At 41.6% G+C, this 21,310-nt stretch overlaps 2 protein-coding genes across 2 annotated transcripts in view; one reads left to right on the top strand and one right to left on the bottom strand.

The window, feature by feature from the left end:
* The window catches only part of npr2 (natriuretic peptide receptor 2), a 52,618-nt gene extending 41,546 nt beyond the window's left edge, over nt 1-11,072 (top strand). Inside the window, exons 16-22 of the mRNA XM_076758518.1 lie at nt 2,547-2,693; nt 3,401-3,524; nt 5,504-5,572; nt 5,756-5,930; nt 7,103-7,201; nt 9,431-9,522; nt 10,483-11,072. Coding sequence (XP_076614633.1) covers nt 2,547-2,693; nt 3,401-3,524; nt 5,504-5,572; nt 5,756-5,930; nt 7,103-7,201; nt 9,431-9,522; nt 10,483-10,545 — 769 coding nt within the window. The 3' untranslated portion in view covers nt 10,546-11,072. The remainder of the gene's footprint in view (nt 1-2,546; nt 2,694-3,400; nt 3,525-5,503; nt 5,573-5,755; nt 5,931-7,102; nt 7,202-9,430; nt 9,523-10,482) is intronic.
* Nucleotides 11,073-14,637: 3,565 nt separating this feature from the next.
* spag8 (sperm associated antigen 8) lies at nt 14,638-21,170 on the bottom strand. The gene is made up of 6 exons (XM_076758788.1): nt 21,017-21,170; nt 20,362-20,521; nt 20,211-20,256; nt 18,034-18,148; nt 16,118-16,180; nt 14,638-15,680 (listed from the first exon to the last, which is right to left on the bottom strand). The coding sequence occupies exons 1-6, from the start codon at nt 21,083-21,085 to the stop codon at nt 15,573-15,575; spliced, it is 561 nt and encodes a 186-aa protein (XP_076614903.1). The 5' UTR covers nt 21,086-21,170; the 3' UTR covers nt 14,638-15,572.
* Nucleotides 21,171-21,310: the final 140 nt, after the last annotated feature.

Genomic DNA, 21,310 nt, shown 5'->3' with positions numbered 1-21,310 from the left:
CTCCATTTATACTCAAGTAAATAATCATGTATTATTGTACGCTTTTAATTTTGTACTTGTCCGTAGGCTAATCTCACATTTTTACATGTTCAGGTGACCTGCAGTGCACTGACTAAAGGACTCCAGCTTATGCTAGCAATTACTTGGAGCTAATTAAGTGGAAATGTTCCAATTGCGAACTGTCCATTTTCCCTGAAATTAATTACATCATCTTTCCAGTTCTTTTTTAGGAAATTATAGGAAATAAAGCATTACTAGCAAACTGACCCAAATAAGTGCAAAAGTTTGGTTGAAATTGTTCGGAGGATTCATGGAAAAGTCCTTTCATACAGCGAGCAGTTACTGCTGCAGATGCAGTGATGTTGGTTCTGTATTTTGATTGGTCAGCAGTAGGGTGCAGCTGCATCACTGCAGCTACCAATTACCTCTAACGATTGGTGGGTAATTTTACTCTAATATTTTTTTGATTACATTTGTTCACAGCGGGAAAATAGGGGTACAATTCAGACAGTAGCAGTAAAATTTGCTCCTAGATCGTTTTCCTTGTGTGGTTTCTGTGGTCGTCATGGTAACATGTCTCGCCACGGCAGCACAAAAGTTCAAGCATCGTCAACTCAGACGTCAGCGGCGCATAACCTTGTGAGACACAAGAGCACCGGCTGCCCCCTCTCTCTTTACCGCCGACCTCGGTTTCATAGCTGGTGACTGCTTGTGGTCTGAAAGCTGATTGGAAAGCACAAACAAGAAGTTCTTGATGAATGGACATATGGTGGCGTACTGACAAACCTCAGTTGTGCCTCGGTCCATGGCCTTCTATCAACAGACAAATGCATGGTAACAAACGAGTTGTCTGATATTTCTTCACTTGCTTTAAGAAGAATGAGGTTTTGGAACAGGGTGCAGGATTGAATCACTTGCTGAAATGATTCTTTTTGGCTTCTCATCTCTTCAGCGTTACGCTCATCGTACACACAGCTCTCAGTTTCCACTCTTACTATTAGTTTGGATGAATGGTGGTAAAATGTGGATGCCTGTGATTCTCAGCGCATGGACGGTGATTGCATTCAGAGCGTTGATACTCATCACCGTCTCTCATGTTTCCCTCTGATGTTTGGTTCTTTAAACTTAAACAACATGTGGGTGTGTGTAGGATCTGTGACCCACAAGAAGTATGGCCGGATGCCAGGCATTGATGCTTTTAGCCGCCACGGTGGTGTGGATGACTCACTGTCTTGCTCCGTTGGAGTAAATGCGTGTACATGCATGCATTTGTGTATGTGTGTGTGTATGAAGCATATGAATGTTGAAATCTCCTGAGACACACACATTACACAACATGTGTATTATATAGTTATAAAATATACGTGAAATGCTACGATCGCAGCTGCAGAGACGTAAATAGAGACATTTCACAGAATGTTTGGTGTCTGGTTTCTTTCCATGTTGGAAGGTAACAGCAGCTGCTGTGTGGTCATATGTGACTGATACTGTGTACAAACACATCGTATACAAGATAAAACAGAGATGTGTCATTGGAGCAAAGCACAGTTCCTGTTTTAGCTCTGAGTGATTAGACATGTACACCGCCATTTAACCTCTGAAGGCACTGCAGTCATTATTACATTAAAGTATTAAAGCTGAGAGAGCTGGGCTTGTATTTCTCAAACTGCAAAGCTGCTCATGAAGGTCTGTTTATTTAGCATGGTTAGTACCACACAGCCACAAAATATCCTGATGATCATCTCTGTTCTCTCAACTAAAAATATTTTAACAGAAATCTGTTGGAAACTGGGCATTTACCAGGTCAAGAAGGTCTAATCAAATGATGTTGTTGCATCCAGAGATTTTGGAGTTTGACCCACATTTGGGATTGAAAATCTGGAGCCGTGATTTCCTCAAATTCTAACTTTGAGACAAGGGGCTCGACAAGCATCAGTCCTTAGACTTGGCCACTCTTGACATTTGTGGTTTGACATTTACTGTATAAACAATAGTTTTCACCTCAAACAAAGAAGTTTTATTTTTCTCTTTTGCATACATTTTAAATCCGACTGGATTTAAAATGGTTAAAATACAGATTGTTTCTCTCTTAAATCTGATTGGTGGAGCCAATTCACAAAGCAGTTACAATGAAATGACATGATGAACATGTGTGAGTGCAGATAACCAAAGAGAATTCCATCAATTTTAAATACCAAAGTCTGTTTGCAGTACTACTGTAGTTTATGTGAAAAATGTTTTTTAAAGACCTCTGCGGCTCCAGAGGGAGCTGTGTGAAGTCTGATAAACTGCCTCAAGTGATGTCAGTTGAGTCAACATTCAAGTTTAGTTAGTTTAGCTTGCACAACACACCCAAATCTCGGACGGTCGAGTTGTATTGTGGGTAATGTAGGCAGATCTCATCACTTACAGATAGGACTGATGGACAAAACCTTGAAAAATGACTCATAAAACGAGAATGAGCCTGTAAACACTGGGGAGCCGAGCTTTTCGCTGACCAGGTGTTTGTGTGGATATTACCTGATTCTACTCTGTGTTTTCCATAGGGAGGGCAGCACCAGTATTCTTAACAACCTGCTGTCCAGGATGGAGCAGTACGCCAATAACCTGGAGAACCTGGTGGAGGAGCGAACGCAAGCCTACCTGGAGGAGAAAAGGAAAGCCGAAAACCTCCTGTATCAAATTTTACCGCAGTAAGAAAGAATGATTAATCACTTTCACACTTTTGTCCTTCCACCCAAACGCTTCAAACTCCAATTAACCCAGCAAATACGGTGCGTGTTACCAGCGTGGCTCTATGACAGTCTGTCAATTGTGTTAAATCCCTGTATTAATTAAAGACTCCAAATCCCTCCCAACACTACATTTCATTAACAGATACACGTTTCCCTGTGGTGCGATCTCACTGTAGATGAAAGGAAACAGAGGGAACTGACAGGCAAACTGCTCATTAAGGCGTTTGAATAACACCACAGAAGCAAATCCCATCTTTCTCGCCCATTTATCCTTTTTTCCTGCTTAAGTATCTTCCCTCCTTCAAAGCCATGCAGACGGATGGAGAAGGGCCTGAGAAAGGACAGATATTATTTCTCACCCGCCCATTTCTGGCACGGCGCTTTTGCCTTTGGTATTATTTGATTAGAGAAAATTAGCGTGAGCAGAATTAGCGAAGATAAGCTGATGTCTAGTTATAATTGAACCTGCCAGGCGTTCTGTAGTTGTGTTTTAGGAGGACTTTGAGGATTTTTAGCTAAACCTGACTAAATGAATTTTTTTTATGTCTTCAGTCATTTGATTTTTCTCCTCTGATCTGCCCTTTCTTTCATTTTCAGAACTTATTTTACTGTTTCGTGGCATGAACATGTTGACCCCATGTCTCTCTCTCTCTCTCTGCACGCAGTTCAGTAGCAGAGCAGCTAAAACGAGGGGAGACGGTGCAGGCAGAAGCATTCGACAGCGTCACCATTTACTTCAGCGACATTGTGGGCTTCACGTCCATGTCTGCAGAGAGCACACCGCTGCAGGTACACCGCAATCAAAATGTCAATCCTGTGAATCATTCCCACTCTGCAACTCGGCGTAACTTTGTGTTCTTCGGTGAGCTGTATCTTGAAGATCCGATGTTTGAATCCTCTTTCTCTATTCATGCATAAAAGTGCTCACCAGTATCAGGTCTCTACCTACGGTGTGTCTCATAGTTCCCACAGTGTGTGTTCCCACACATGGGCTGCAACTCAAAATAGTACAGTTGTTAGATGGAAGAGTGTGTTGACGCAGAGCTGAGTCACATTTGCCACCACATATCTCCCTCTCGCTTGGATACCAAAGGGAGGTTACTGGACCAAATACATTATCATAATGCCACATCCAGGCAGAGGCTCTGAGGTGTTGATGGACACCTTCACATGCAGTGGGATCACCTCAAGATTGGACATGCTCTTCTTAAGTGCAGCTTCTTTATCTTCACAAGTTGTGGGAAAGAACCATTTATGCTTCTTGACCAGGACAGAATTTCAAATGAAGGATCTTCAACTGAAACAATATGAATGCTGTTCACTGCATTTCTATGTGTACCTGAGAATAATACAGTATGATAAAATACTGCAAAATACAGAGGAGGTGACAGACCCCAAAAACCTCCACCCACAGTGGAAATGTCCATCCGTGTTCCCACTGTCAGCCAGTCAGTCGATCAAATGCTTCACCATGTGCTGACCTGTAATTGTAGTGGCCCTCCTCGTGCACCCTAACAGCCATTTGAAAATGTTGTAGTGCATTAGTGGGATGCATCACTCCTCTAATCATAGTGAAACACAGTTTGTGAACATATGAGGGATGTCTCCTGCACCCACAGTAATCCAGCAAAGGTTTTAAGTATAATTACTCTATAATTATAAATCTGTAGTATAATTAGATGATTAGAGAGATTATTCACCTTTGAATGGTTTCCACTAAAATATAGCTGTGTGAAGCTGCTGAAGGGTCTAAAGATGAGACATATTAATGTGACACATGTTTCTTCACCAAAGCACCCCAGAAATCCTGTTTTAGGGCCAGTTTTGCATGTTTTTATAGGAGTAAATTTAACTTTGCAGATATTTTAAGAGGAAGGACATGCATTGAGCATGAGCTTGTTAGGCCTCAAGGACGCACACAGTATGTTTTGATGAGTGTAGATGTAAATTGTATTTGTTTACAAGAAAACTCTGATCTGTTCAGGTTACTACAGTAGAAAATAAAGGCCTCTTTTAATGCTACTTTTACATCAGTGATATAAACAGACCTTTAACAGCACCAGAAAACATCCAGAACCTAGATTTCATTGTTTTCCAACTGACAGCCCTCACATTAAAAGACCTGTCAATAATGTGACCGTAGGTTCTCATCATGTGTTTTGAGTCTGGTTGTGAATCATGCAGTGTGCCTTTAAGAGTTCAGAACAAAATGATCTGAAGTTCCTCACAGTTTAGGTCCTGCTCCATGACAGTTTAAATGTTCTCATTCACTCAACACTGCTCACTCCTGAAGTACAGCACAGAATGTCCTGCCTGCATAAGGAGCCAGCTGTGTTTTATTTCAAGTTTAGTCACAGTTCTAAAAAAAAACATTAAAAGATGATGACTAAATGACAAATTGTTCTTTGAATAAACAGCCAACCTCTGACATGACTGCTGCATCACAGCTAATTAGGCCCCACACTTTGGTAAATTTAATACAGATTGTGTTTGTAATATTCCATCTGTGGATTTGAATGATGATCCTGTAAATGTGTGTGTCAGTGAGCCTCAGCGGGCAATCATCCAGTGACAGACAGATAATGTGGGAGAGTGTGAAGCTTTTGCACACACACTGGTCTCTCAGTGTTTAACGAAAGAAAACAGCGTCAACTATTTAAGTCACCATTCTTTCAACTGACATAAAGACTTCAGGACTTATCTCCTTCTTGCAGTATCGTCCCTTTACTGGCGACATATAATTAAAACTCCTCTGTGTCTCTCTGCAGGTTGTCACTTTGCTCAATGATCTGTACACCTGTTTTGACGCCATCATCGATAACTTTGATGTATACAAGGTAAGTCGGGATGATCAGTGGGAATAATTACAATTCTAAATTTGCTTATATGTTTCTAATCTGGAGTTTAGTGTGAGGGCCCAAATAGGGAATAACAAGAGTCTTAATGCTGTCATCTACCCACTGATGCATTCAGGAATCCTGGGAATACAGCAGCAAAAATGATATGACTTTGTCCCTCAGGTGGAGACCATTGGAGATGCCTACATGGTGGTGTCAGGGTTGCCGGTGCGGAACGGAAAACTACACGCCAGAGAGATCGCTGGGATGTCGCTGGCTTTGTTAGAGCAGGTCAAAACATTCAAGATCCGACACAGACCCAACGACCAGCTGAGACTCAGGATAGGTATACACACAGGTGAGTCCTGAACCTCCGCCTGATCTGGATCTGGAGTGTGCATCTGCTCCGAGGTGACCTGATTCAGTCCTCATAATGGCTGTTTTCCATCCTGCCGAGGTGTCCTTGACCAAGGCGTCGATGAGTCAACACCATCATTTGCTTTCTTGTAGACAAAAGCTGCAGTTGCTCTGGGCAGCTAACTGAATATTTTCCTCAACAACCAACAAAAATGTCGATTTACGAGTTCTTACTTCTGCTCGCGGCGCTGTGTGCAGCTGCATCGATCTCGTCCCAGCATGTCCCCATTTTTGAGGCCATTTTTCTGTTGCTATTTTTCATTGATTTTAGCTATTTTTCTTCCTCTGGCACATTCTTAATTTGCCTCGTGTCCATCAACAATTGACTGGTAGGAAAACAGCCCGTAATGAGCACAACACCAGACCCTTTTAAATTGGGGAATAAATCCCAAGATGCGGGCAGTGAGTCGGGGGTCTGAACCAGACGACTTGAATATTGTTATTTTGAGAGCTTATACAGTGGATCAGTTGATAAAAGAGAAATGTACATGTGCTTGATTGAACTGTGTACTTCAGAGAACTAGATTACATGGTCTCAAATCAGTGGAAATGTACGAGGGTGGACAAAAAATTTTTAAATACCTCTCAGTACAACTACTGCCTCAAAGCTTCATGAAAGTAGGATTTATTGCGGGCCTGTTGTATTAGCCTGCACTAGTTTTAGCCAGATATATTTAATAAACTGCCAACAGAGTGCACATCAAGTGCCGGACACTTATGATTTGTAACTTCCCACCTCTGGATACCAACGCACTGACTGGACATAAACACTCAGGATGTTTTATCTTGATCTGTCTGTAGCATTTAGCCTGATGTAAGAGGCTTCTGACACATTATTTAGTCTGTATCAGCTCATGGCGGCACTGTTTATGTTCTTATTCAGACTCTTGACGTGCAGCAGAAATGGACCAGCATGCGTAGGCTGGTACTTAGCATTGTCAGAGTAATTTGAAGCATTCTGAGTACAATTTTAATTCAATCACACCTCTGCGGTCCTATTGAAAAATACTTTCACTGTGGTAGCCGTGTGATAATGACAGCAGCTCCTAGCATGCCAGATATGATTGTTTTTTCCACTGTAAAATGAGACTGTAATGAGCTTGTGTTTTATAGGGCCAGTCTGTGCCGGCGTGGTCGGTCTGAAAATGCCCAGATACTGTTTGTTTGGAGATACTGTCAACACGGCATCTCGAATGGAGTCCAACGGAGAGGGTGAGTGTCACTGTTACTTGTTTTTCTTCTATTTTTTGACTCCTGTGCCTGCTGGATTTTATATCAGATGTCTCCACACAGGTTGGTTTTCAACAGGGAGGAACATGTTTTATACAAACGATGCACTGGTGGCAAGGCCCTCATTATTTGCTGTTTTTCAGTCTTTACAAGGACTTCCAGCTTATTCGTTGTCTCTGAGATTGTTGTCCCTCTGCTGTGTATTGTATATATCTGTCATTCAGTTTTGCCATATTGTAATTCTACCTCTGTGTCCTGGTATCCCTTCTCTATTACTCGTTCTGTGACGAGGGGGGTTTAGGACCCAAGTGCAGAGTCACCACAACACATATAGCTTATACTGATTTTAATCTTAGACTTGGCAGGATAAGCAGCAACAAGTACACAGTCTCTAGTAATGTACAGTGAATGAAACACCAAGCAGTCACAGGCAGGCAAAGATCCAGGTAGTGCAGAATATCGAATCTCTTTCAGTGTTTGGTGCAGCATACACCAAACAATCTCAGGCAAACAAAGGTCCAGGAAGTGTAAGGCAAGACTTGTGGTCAGGGACAAAAGGTTGAGATATTTACAGGGGAACAGGAGAACAGGCATGGTCAGAAACAGGCAAGTTCAGCAACGGGAGAGCAGTCCACTAGTAATTGAGTCTTGCATAGAAACAGTGAGAGTCTGGCCGAGAGTGAGTGTGGCAGAGCATCTTAAATACTTCACTGATTGCCATGAGCCTCAGGTGTGTGATCAGGTGAGTGTGGCTGAGAGTGGAAAAGCACTGATGGCACAGGTGAGCAGATGAGGAAACAATGGCAGCAGATTTTTCCTTGTTCATATCGATGGTCGAAGGACGGGGGTGTTGTACATTTGTGGAAACTGTAAAGCCCTCTCAGACAAATATGTGATTTTGGGCTGCAGAGATAAAATGTTCTATTTTAGTGCTTGTACCAACATTAGGGTTCCTAATTATTTCTGTTGCACATGAGACATTTTTTTTTCATTCAGGAAGGGTGTACACAGTTTAAACCTAAAGCCAAGTATACAGTTTCATTTTTACAAAATACTCGGTAATGTCCAGGAACAGCTGGGCACTGTCATTTTTAACAAACACTACTTTATCAGCACTAAATAGTGCATTTGATGGGGACTATTTTCAGCTGCTGATTTATATATATTTAGTACTCTAATGAGTATTTACAGCAGCAGGATGGTGTATGTGTGATTGACTCAGTATAAACTGCAGTGTGTGTTCACTGAGTGAAGGAACACGTCGGCCAGAGCAACAGTGTGGCTCATTGACTGATGTGTTTTTAATCATTTCGGCTCTGTGGCACAGAGAAATAAGACATTTCAGGCTTTGGCTCCACACACAATACTTGTTAATAGATCAATTCATTGTTGGTTCATGGGATTTATTATCCCCTGACTTTGTTTGGTGTAACGGTGACACTGTTTTAATGAGGAGAGATTAGAACTGTATGACTGACTGGATGTGGAGTCTAAATGTTCGCTGATTATACTGTATTTTTTTTTAAATGGAGCTCAGGGAGAGTAGTCCTTACCAAGGTAACAACTGGTGGAGTCCTAATAAACAGTAAACAAGCATTTATTTGAACAGTTAATTAAATCTTGTACTTGTCAGTCCACAGAACATACTACAAACATGTTTCTCCGACCTTGTGGTGGGGTGGAAACAGTCTGCAGTGATCCATGATTTCAAAGTTGAATATACGATGTATTGATCTGCTCAGTCTAATTATTTCTACACTGACAATTCTGTTCTGAACTGGCAGTGACAGGAACTGGTGTTATGAAACTGTGGTTGGATATTTTGCGAGCGAATCATCGGACGTATTGATTAACCACCGAGTCGCTTCCTGTATTGTGCCTCCACTGGTAAATAATTGATAGCACTTACAGCTAAGGGCCCTTAGCCAGCAATAAACTGTACAGCCTGACGCTTCGCAGGCAGGAATCACGTCTCACTTCTCTGCACTGTATGCACTAATTGGACAAAACAATACAGATTTTCATCACCGTTAGCATTTCAGCCGCTGGCGTCTGATGTGACTGAACGCATCGTCTCGTCTCGCTGCTCAGTTTCCTCCTCTGCTGTAAGTCCTGAAGCAGTGATAAAAGCAGCGTAGTGGTCATTCAGATATTGTCATTTACAGTGAAAATGCTCATTCTGGTCTGTTGTGCTCTTGTTGTGTTTTGCAGCCTTAAAGATCCACGTATCCTCAGCCACCAAAGAAGTGCTGGATGAGTTTGGCTACTTTGATCTCCAGTTACGAGGAGACGTAGAAATGAAGGTAAGAGCCCTTCTTTTGCTTTCTCAAAACCGGCCAAGCTGAAGCACCAGAAAAAGCGCAAGCCTTGCACGAAAAAAGGCTGTCCTGCTTGTGTTTGTGACTGCTGAATGAAATGCGGTCATGCTGCAAAAAAAAAACAAACATCTCTCTGTACAAATCATTTGGCCTCAGACCTGAAGAGAGAAAATTCTGCCAACAGGGTGAAATACTGACACTGGTGCAATTTGCCTTGTTTATTTATTTGAAATAGATCAAATAAATGTACTTTAAGACTTATTATGAGATGCAATAAGATGTCAAAATTAACATTTTTTTTTACAGTATTATATTTCTTAGATTCAGATTGGAAAATGACATCCTGCTGTATAAATCCTTCTGTGTAATGGGGCTGCTAGTTGCGTCTCATATATTTATGCCTTAAGTGTTCAAATAATTGAAGAATCTGATGCTGCTTCATGGACTGGGCTGTGACTACAGGGTTTTTTTTCAGTGGTCTTTGATTCATTAGACAGAATTAATCGCTCAGTCTATAAAATCATGGCTGTAGCCACCATTGAGACACTGGGTTATGTCCTCAGTATGTCTTAATGTTTCTGGGAATGAAGGGGTTTTAACAACCTTAGGAGGAGTTTACATAAGGAAATTAATGACATGAAATAAATGCGAAAGGATGATTCTGATATTCTTTAGAGTTGATATCTTTAAAGCATTTTAATGAAGTTAAATAAGTAAAGTAAGTCAGCATGGAGAATTCTTTAAAACAGCATTTTCAAATGACAGTGCGACGCCGCGGTTAATCTGATTATGCAATGCTTCCTTTGTGGAGAAAGGCGGAGGCGTAAGCTGAACTGCAGGAACCGTCAGGGTCACCCTTAAACAAAGGGCAGCCTAATAGAGGACATTACCCCCATCCCCACTTCATCTGCATTGATGAACCTATTGATTTCTGTGCTTTTCCAGGGCAAAGGCAAAATGAGAACGTATTGGCTTCTTGGGGAGAAGACTGATGTGTATGTTATCTGAGAGGCCTGCTGATCATGTGGCAGCAGCAGAGGAGACGACAGCAGAAGCTCCGGTGGCCGAGCCACTACTTTATTTGTTCTAGAATAAGTCCTTATTGGTGATTTCCGTGCAGAGGAAAAGAGAACGACACCATACGACAAAAACAGAGGGAATTCCAGGTATATTTATTACCTGCATACTGTAACTGCAAAAAAAGAACAAAAAAAAAAAAAAATAGCAAAAATATTGTAAAAGTTGTTTTTGTATGAAGAACCTTTCTGTCCTCGGAGTGAGTACTTTTCACTGATAAATTCTTATTTTTTGTGCTTTCTATATTAAGATTTGTATAATGTGTTTGGAAGTCAATGATGTATTAATATTTCCTTGAAACATCCATTGAAGTTTGGAGGCACAGCGTTGCAATTGATGTCACTGCAGGGGTTCATCAGCCGCGTTACACAGTACAAGATAATATGTATATATGTATATCCAAGATACTGTAAGATATTTTGTTCAATAAACTGAGTGAAACACTCTTTTTCCAGTTACGGACCAGGCTGTGTTTTGTGAGTGTGGCTCGTTGTTGATGTTTGCATCCACAAAGGATGTAACATGAGACAGGCAGAAAATGAGTCTGTTCTGTGCATCAACTAAACGCGCCCTCACGCCGTTCATGCGTACTCTCTAAATATATCTGGGCCACATCCTCCCGACAATACTCACCCAAATGCTTTCATCCAAGTTCAACCCAGAAAGAATTTATAAATGACCTTGTGCTGTGCCCCCAAAATATTGGATGTCCCGCTAGAATTGCACATTTAAAAGGCAGGAAGTGCTCGCAGGGCTGATGCAGAGGCAATGGCAGCCAGTTCAGCAGAGGGGCAGTCTGCCCGCTGTAACCTTTACGAGCATGTCTGCTGAAATTAAGCTGCACCTTGAAGATGTTTTTCTTTCTATCTATATCAGCTCGGCGCTTTCAAGCCTTGACAATTAGTTCAGGTGTGTGTGATGTATATTAGCCTTGTCGCATCACATTTCATGACACTGCCAGGACTGTGATTATTATTATTTCTAAAATGTGCCACAGAGAAACAGAGCATGAAGCATCTGGAGTCTAATTAAATGCAAGCAAGCAGTGGACAGATAAGGGAGGAAGTGGAGAGAGGCGAGTCGGCAGCTGTGTGTTTGTTGTAATGACATCACCGCTCATTAGATGCTCATTATCAGTTGTGGAACGGGGGCATGGGCACTGTGTGTGGCCACGTGTTCGTGTGTGTGTGTGTGTGTGTGTGTGTGTTTGCGCGTTTCATCTCTGCAGGAGAGCATCCTCCCCTCCTGCACGGCTGTAATTACCGCCCACTTTCTCGCAGGGACACAGCGCCTGTTAGAGCGGCGGCGAGCGCAGCGAAGGTCTGCGCTGAACCCTGCGCTGACCCGCTAACTCCTAACAACTAAGCAGGCTGCCTGTCAGCCTGTCATGAGCTATTTTCTGCCTTTTCACACAGCGGAGACCTTCAAGTACAAAGCCTCCACGCGCGCGCTGCAGAAAAAGTGTACACAAGTCGAATAATTCTCCAGATGACTTTAAATAACCAGAGCTTTTTGAGTTGTTGGGTGATTTCAGGTGCGTTCCTGAGCCAGTGCAAATATTCATAGTTCCCGTTAAGAACGCTCGTGTGGTGCCTTGCAGGTGAAAACTGGACGGTTTGTCTGAGCATGTTTGAGTACTTCTACCTTTATTAAATAGCAGACAGTCGAAGTGTAACATCTTCTTTCTGTTTTTTTTTGTTGTTCATTTATCCATTGCTGTATTTCTTGTATCCATCTGTGCGACTGCAGCCTGCAAATCCACTTAACTGTCCTCTATGCAGCTCTTGTTTCAACAGCATTTCAAGGGCTGAATGTGTGTTTAGGACCGAAACAAAGTTTGCGTCTCACGATTACATTCAAGTCTTCGAGCGAAGCATCCGCTTTCTGAAAGATAAAACCCTGGCAAAAGCAAGAAGGTCACTTACTGCTGTGCTGAAGGTATTTCCACAATCCTTAACGACTCCTCTTACATCCGCTGCACAATAAAAACACATCTTTAACGAGATTGCCAAGTTGCAGTCCAAACGAAGACAGTATAGTGAGAAGTGCAATATTTTGTTGCTCAATTTGTCCGACACGAGAAAAGAAATGCACTGAAAATATAGAATAATGAAAAGTAATGATATAGCCAATGTAATGAATATTATAACCCTTTAAATTTAGGCTTGTGTACATATGAGAGCACAAACTGAGACTAGTTAAGACCTGCCTCTGAAATATCGTCCCTTAAATTCTGCCAAAACAATGGTTATTAGTCTCCAAAATATCTTTTGACCTGATGTCAGCACTCATCTGAGGGTTGAGATCAGGGAAAAATCCACTTCACATGCAGTTCGGCATACCTTAACATCTTCTTTTCGGGCTGAATTTGTCCTAAAAAAAGACCAAAACGATCCAAAGACAAAAACAACAGAGCCACAAGTGAAATAGAAGAAAATGAAAATTGCTGTGTCGCATTTCATTTGAAATGTTAAGCACAAAATTTGCTCCAAGGCCTCGGGTTTCAGAGGCAAATTGGTTTTCGTGTATCATCCCATGAGATAATGAAATGTTTGGAGAGAAAAGCTGCATAAATATAAGCTAAAATTACCTGTCGCCATAGCTACCGCCTACTAATCCCTGCTGAAAGCACAGAGGATCAGCAGTGCCTGGTACTGTCCCCTGACTGACAGAGCACATACGTGGATCTGTAGCATAGAACATGCGATTCACATCTGCATGCTACGGGCCTGTGAGCACAGGTCTTTGTGAAGGTGCACAAGCACTCGCTGTGCTATTTTCTGAGCCTCGATTGTTTTCTTGTTATTTCCTTCAAGGACAATGGCAAGATACTTACCCGGCGTAGGAGGAAAGTGGGGCTTTTTTTGTTCCTCAGCACCATTCGATGGCAATAATTAGAGGTTTCAGAAGAAATGATTGAAAAAGATGAATGGAGCCTGTAAACAAACAAGGCTCCCTGGTCAGGCGGAGGCAGCGTGAGGAAACAGCACAAATGACGGTCCAGATACAAAAGGTCTAAGGTCGTCTGTCGATTTGAAAGTTCTTAGTCAGCACTGGCTTGTTTCAGACTGCTCCATCTTAAGGAATGTCATAGGTGATAAAGACCACAGTGATGTGGAAATCAGTATCCACCCCAACCTCCTCATGTGCTAAACAGCAGAGCCGTTTCTACCAAATGCAGCTGTATGATCTGCTGTCAGTGGCCCACTCCTGGTGTTCTGATAGTGTCTTATAGAAACAGGCGTGATTTGGGCGGGCTGAGAGAAAGAGAGAAGCATACTGATGTCACGTTTGGGGGGAGGTTGCTCTGACTTCATTAGGGATGCCACGATGAGGCTGCTGGGAGTTGATCTTGAGAAGACAGTGACCTGGTGGTGAGTTAAACACACACACCTCTCAGATAAGAAGGGTTACATTCACCACGAAGTTTAAGTCACATCTTCACATCTAATGGAGAGGCACAAGGTTACAGGCCTTAGATTTGAGATTTATCATGAGTCTAAGTTAGTGTAGCAATGCAACGCTTGACAAGTGTGTCTGACTGAACTGTGCCGATCTGTCAATCAGTTGTTGGCAAACTTCTGTAGCGTTAGCCAATTACAAAACAATTACGACACAGTAGGAACAAAAATTTAAAAAAAAAAAAGTTTCAAGGGGACAAGGGAGATATCAAACATACCTGCCAGTCCTTTGTAAAGATTAGAGATCAGAGTTTAGAGTAGACATTTTAAACAAACCTTAACATCCTTACAGGATGTAAAACGAGCCAAACTGTGGTACTTTGTGAAAGTAAGATTTAAAGTGTGTGAACATGTTATCTGTAATAATATGATTTAATTTATGTTTTGTTCCTGGAAACACTGTGACTCAAATGGACACCATAATCCCAGCAGTGTTTCCATCCACATGTCCAAATTACCTCTACTACTCACACTGATTGCGTCACATAATCTGTTTTTGTAGCGAGCTAGATTTGTCAGTCGGTTCAGTCGGCTGCACAACAGTTCCACCTACACGCTCGCATGTGTAAATATTTTGTAACAACTAATACGTAAGAACTAGTTTGTGTGATGCAGCCTGTTTTAATCTAGTGACGCATCCTCTCCGCTTCCTACACACTTCCAGCTAAATTACGTTTGCTCTTAAAAACAGATGCTGATGCTGATGCGCTAATTGTGACAATGAAAACTACATTTCCAGTTCTGCACAGCAGCGTCCCATTCGAAATAAATCCCACTTTTGCCTACTGCCTTTGCTCTGCTTATCCAATCTGTTTCCACTTCGTGAAAGCATTTACATGTGGTTAGAATGTTTACAGGCACATGTGCGTATATGTACTGGAAATGATGTGGTTAATGTTTCCAGAAGCGGTAGCAGCAAACTGGTAGCTTGGCTCAACAGACAGGACATAAGGCATTAACAGAAATGCAAACTTCATCAACATAAAATGCGGAGAGCAAAAAGGAGATGAATGTGTCAGAGCAAGGGCAAAAAAGGAGCAAGATGAGAGAGAAGAATGAGCGGCGATGCAAGTGAACGTCTCCTCGTTCTTTTACTTGTTTACTGGCTGTGGTCTGCACTGTGTGCCACCGTCAGCGGTGCTGACAGATACAGTAAACAATTATTTTTAGGAAGCCAAACATGGAGGCAGATGTTTCTCAGCAAATCTGTCCATCAGAAACCTGTTAGCGTGTTTTATTAAGTTCAGAGATAGTTTGTTTGGCAGGTTTAAAGTCCAAATGTCAGTGCACTGCTGTCTGGCTTTTGTCAACATGATTTCAGCTGAGCCTCTGCTACAGATCTGTGTTTTTCAGGCGGTAACACTATCACCCTTCTAATTTTAATAAACATCTTCATATACACATGTGGTGTAGATACTTCAAGCTTACTTGTTAAACTGTGTTAGCTCTTTCATATTAACAGGTAATAAAGTGACGTAACGCGATCGTCGCGCTGCCTCAGTTGTCAGGTGGGAGATCGATCTCGTCCAGCCGCTCACTGATGGGTGTGCTGAACAGGGCTGACTTCCTGAAAGGTGCTTTCAGGGTGCGTATGGCAGTCACACCCTGTGACACAAAATGACACAAGAATAATATTAAACCACGATTAGCATTTTCCACATTACTGTCCATGCTGTGTGTTAAAAAGACATGAAGAGCTTTGAATACAGTCTACAAACATCCTCCTCTTGACCTACAGTAGGTGGATACATGCAGCTCTTCTAAGAGCTGCTACCTTCTCCTCTAACAATATATGGTGCCATTAGTGGCTGCATGTTATTTCTAAAGAAGACACTCAGCACACACAGACTACAGGCAGAAGGTTCAGCATCAGGAAGAAAATTAATTAGATATTGATCATATATTCCTCTTATTCTGGAAATAAATCATTTACGGAATGGAACAGAAATTATTTCGTGGGTTTTTAGCATTTAGCCAAGCAAAAACATAACGACAACAGCAACAAACATAACACCCTGTGTTCACAAAGTAATCTGACACACCTGTATCCGCTGGCGATTTTCAGTCCAAAATGTGATGGCCTGGTCAGTTATATAATCATGAACCTGGAGAAGAGACAAGAACACAGTGTCTCAGTGTCACAGTGTCATGAGCAGCAGTGTGAGTTTGATTTCTTCTCCTATTTCTGAGGCAACATGACTCTACTAGTACATTATAGGACCATTATGTGCATAAAATGTAAGAGTTCTTTTCTTTATTGAGTAATCTACCTTTTAATGAAATGAATAATTGTTGGTATATGAAATTAATAATAATTTAGTCCAGTCAACAAGTCCAAAAGCTCAAAAAGATTCTATCTGAGACAGAAAAACTCATCTTCACAGAAGAAGCTAGAACCAGAGACTGTTATGGATTCTCAAGATTAGTTTTCTGCATCCCAGCTACGTTTCTCTGTGTACCTCTTATATTCTCCACAAATATTTCCTCACATTTTGTGAGAGTCCAGGGGTCATCACATAAACAGAGAGCTAGCTGGTGCTATGAAAACGGTCTGGAATCGTCAATTTTTATGAAAGTGATGCATCAGAAAATGTTATTTTCTGCTTTTACGTCCCCCAATAACACTCAGTTCTCCTCAGTTAATGTGTGGCATTCCTTCTTCAAGGACATTGTGTGTTGTATAAGCGTACGCTGCTGTCAAGGACAATAATGTGCAACAATATACTTGTGATCTGCATTGTTTTTGTTTGACTGCAGTCTTCCCAGAAGTCCTCCGATTTTAGAGGCATCTTTATGTTTGTTTGTATTGTCTCTTGGCCTTCTGCTTTTTTATGTTCACAGGAAGACATGAGAGGAAAAAGAACAGAAAGTGGAGGAAATAACTGAGGAAACTGGCAGGTTTTGAAATCAGTCAGAGGCTGAGCTGCCGCACATAAACAAACAACTGCAGCTACATGCTAAAACTGTGTCTGTACAGCCGGTACAGCGGCTGTTTGAGGTGAATATATGCAAACTGGAAAAAAAAAAACACAGGAACAGTCAAATTTATGCAAATAAAGCAGAAAATCGCTTTGCCTTCAGTCTAAACATACCTTTCCTGTGAGAGATTAGTGGGTCAGACAGCAATATTTGGGTGTAACTCAGGTTTTCTGGCATCACAAAGATGGCTTATTCATAACCTGAGTGGATCTGAGTGAATTCTATGCTGCACGGCTAACCTGCTTTGGAGCAGCTCAAGTTCAGAGGATCATGGCAGAAATCATTCGTACGGGATCTTGACCTGGACAGAAGTACTGAGTTTACAAAAAAATGACAAGTGCAACAAACATTTTTTGCAGGACCACGTGTCCACTCTGGTTTTCTGAGAATCAGACGGGTTTCAGTTTATACTTTCAGACCGATGATTTACAGCTTAACGCACTAACAGTCAAATAAACACAGATAGCTTCTTTCTTTGAATTTCTAACAGGATCCCTGACAGTGCAGACAGTTTTTCAGGACATTAGTCATATCCTCTCATGTCACATGAAGCACGACACTCATGGTTTTGATGGTATTTGACGGTGGCTTGTAATTAAAAACTGCCTCTTTCACATCAACAGTCTTGCAGCTGCGTTGCACTGCACCGCTCACACTACAGTGGATGTCTACTTTAGCATGTTTTTAGTGCCATGGTGCCAATTAAAATTTGCTGGTCATTTGAAACAGACGCAGACAGTTTTTTGTGCAATAGATGAAAACTCACACTTTTGCAAATGTAAGAAAACAAATGAATCATCCAAATATCGAACTGATGCAACGTATTGGGCATAATTTTAATTCCAGTCGCAGTGCTGAAGTTGTGCTTAAGGCACGATAAACAATATCCTGTTTTAGAATCAACACAGGAGAATTGATCTCATCACTCTTCATTAACTTGTATACACACACAGAGTGTACTGTATGTACAGGCACTTACTTGTGTTGTTTCAGGGTTAAGAGGCACAAATCCATCAACACAGAAATCCTTCTGAGTTGTGGAGCAGAACTCAGCTTTGGGAGTTGTTGGTTTCTGTTCAGCATGAATCTTCTCACTGTGAAAACAAGAAGATATCAGCCTCAGTATGTGGCAGCGATGGAGGAAGATCACATTTTTGACTTAAGAGAACAGTGTGTAGGATTCAGAGGCATCTAGGAGTGATGTTGCAGACTGCATCCAGCTGAACACCCTTCGCCTCAACCTCCTCTACGGGGAACACGAAAAAAGTGATGGGCTCTCCTCAGAGCCAGTGTTTGGTTTGTCCATTTTGGGCCACTTTAGAAAGTCAAACATAGCGGTGCAACACGGTGGTGGTCAGGTCCAGTGAGTAGGATTGAATGTGTTCATCACTTCAAGGTTGCAGCTGGTATCTCAGCTCAGCAGACATGTTGGGACATGTATGGTCTGGAGCTGCTATTTGAAAAGTGAGATAACTTTTGTCATGAACCAGTGCGATATAAATAAAGCTAAATTGAATGAAGTCACCATAGTTCATTTACTAATAGGCTACATGACAATTCACTCATTTGATTATTCTTCGATCCATGTGTGACCCGGAAATCATCCACCATCATCATCCATCGTCTCATTCCTGGCTGGAGGATTGATGAGTGAGGAAGGTTGAAGGCGAAGCAAAGACACATGAAACCATCTTACAGGAAGTCTTTTATCTGACTGTCACTGCCTGTAATTGGAAAATCTGTTGCAGCTAATCAGGCTGCTTGGAAACCGCATCACCAGAACACTGCATATTAAACCAGCGTGAGCAGGCAGATAACAGTATCGTGTCAAAAAGTGACTTTCGTATACTGTATATAACCCATGCGTCAATCAAATTCAAAGTCAAATATAGTGTAGTTTCCAAATATAGGCCTAAACAAAGACATTATACATATTAAACACATATGAATACATATGTTGCCTATAAACACATTGCGTGTCATGCCTGATTACACTAGAAACCGCACACACATCTTTGGCCACAACTGCAATTACTTACTTATTATGTTCTCTGTCTCACCATCTAGTTACAGTAAGTGGTTCTGTGGATGCAATGTGAAAATGAAAAGGAGCTATGCAATATTTGTGTCCCACTTTACTTGCAATAAAAACACTTAAGGCTAATATGTGTGTGACTACACAGCTAACTAAGCTTGTAACCATCTTGGAGCATCTTATCTTATCGTATTCTGCCTGAATGCAGCATACGACACAAGTGAGGAATGTGGGGAAACAGTTAACTGGCATGTATTTACAGATATGGACTATGTCGTCTAGCCCTGACAGGTGTAAGAACACTGCCAGCACAGTGAGGCAGATAGCAGTCAAGCACAGTGTGTTCATGCCCACACAGTCCTGAGAAGAGGTCTAATCAGTGCAAACAACTGTGTGGGTGAAACAATGGCATGCAGGGCCTTTAAGAGTCGTGATGTAAGACATTTCTTATCCTTGCACATATCATTTAATGTCACTCAATGGATCAACGGGCCATCATGTACACTGGAACAAAGAGTTGTGTGACTAAAGACTGATGTGTTTAAGCCATAAAAAACAAAAGCCTTCAACCCTTCAAACCTCTGACCCGGCTGCCTCTGTCAGTGTTAAAGGATTATATTTAACACAACAACTGAAGAGCCTAGAAAAACGCTCTGAGCTCCTCGCTGGATGGGAACCTGGTATGAATCCAGCGGCGTTGGTGTGTACTTATAAAGTCCAGGAAATTCAGTGTATGGCTCAAGACTGAGTGATGAGACACCGTCTACTGCCGAACAAGCCGTTTTCATCGAAGACATGATGCTTTGAGTTCTTTATGAGCAGTTAACTCGCGCGCGATGTTAATAACCACATCTGTGGGGAGAGACTCTATAAACCCCATTAGGATGACTGGCCTCCATGTAAAATAACATCATAAAATCTGATTTAAAGGATATTACAGCTGTGATTGAACAGTAAAACAAACCCAGACGTGTAAATATTACATCACTTTCCTCCAACATGTTTCTTTTCTGCTTTCTCTCCTCAAGACGTGGTCAGGCAGCGTTCTCCGTTTCCATAAACAAACCATTTCCAGCAGTAATTTATTTTGCATCATAATACATGTTTCATAGTTGATTTACCTTATCATCTGGGTGATGTGTTTTTCCAGAAGCTCACCTCTGATGCCTGAGTCATGGAAACAGAAAAGCAGAGAGCACACACAGCAAATCATTGGGAAAAGATTCATTGAACTGGGACGTAAGAAACAGAAACAAAAAGACGTAAACGTACCCCGCAGCCTCACCCCTGGACTCTTTGGAGGGAGGTAATTGGCTTTATGCGTGGTGACACTCTCCATTTTAGACTCCTGGTCCATCCTGAGAATCCCTCTGTGTCCATGCCTCAGGATTTGGGCCCTCGTCTCCTCTGTGTCAAGCGCTGCAGCAGTCCCCTGGGTCAGTGGATGTACAGGGTTTGGATCCAAAAAATGCAAACATGTTACAATCTAAAGAAGTACAACACGACCTTTGTAAAGCTGATAATGTTTGGTTTTTGACTTTCAATGGAAGATTCTGTCTTGATTTTATGCAAAACTTCTTGTTTGTGTTAGATGCTGTTGATACTTTGTTGTTTGATTTGATTTTAGTTTAGTTTTTGTCTTTCACTAGACAAAACCCATATTCCTCTGAACCTGTGTTCTTTGTTTAGGATTTGAACTGACATAATTTGTCGATTAATCAATTAGTCGGTCAAAAAAACATTTCTCTGCAACTATTAAAAAAACGTTAACATCAAGGTAACGATACTCTCTGTTGGTTTTTATTGTTAAAAAACGATACTGTGTTGATTTGATGTCATAAGTTTGCTCCTAACTTTAAAGTTATGCATAAAAATCAGTTTTTTATGGACAGTTTGTAGTTTTTCAAGCAGTTTGAAGTGCGCTCACCTCTTCTATCCGGTTGTGTAAAATGCATTTTCCGGTTTTATTTTCCACAGTGGCCCGTTGTTCGGTCATTACAGCACCAAGATAACTACTGAAGTTCACCAGAATGTGCAAAGAGGTCCCTCAACAACATGTAACGTCCTAAAAAATCTCTAGAAGCTCGTCTTCTCCAAAAAAGCCACAACCAATATCAACTAGCGATGGATTCAGTTGACGGAAGTGTCGCCATGACAACGGCGAAAGAAGTGACGCGAGTTTCCTGTCCGGTTTCTTTAAAAAACCAACAATTTCTTGTTA

Source organism: Chaetodon auriga, chromosome 19 (genome assembly GCF_051107435.1).
Source record: "Chaetodon auriga isolate fChaAug3 chromosome 19, fChaAug3.hap1, whole genome shotgun sequence".
Taxonomy (NCBI): Eukaryota; Metazoa; Chordata; class Actinopteri; order Chaetodontiformes; family Chaetodontidae; genus Chaetodon; species Chaetodon auriga.
Note: the sequence above shows the minus strand (reverse complement) of the source record. Positions and strands in the feature narration are given on the sequence as shown.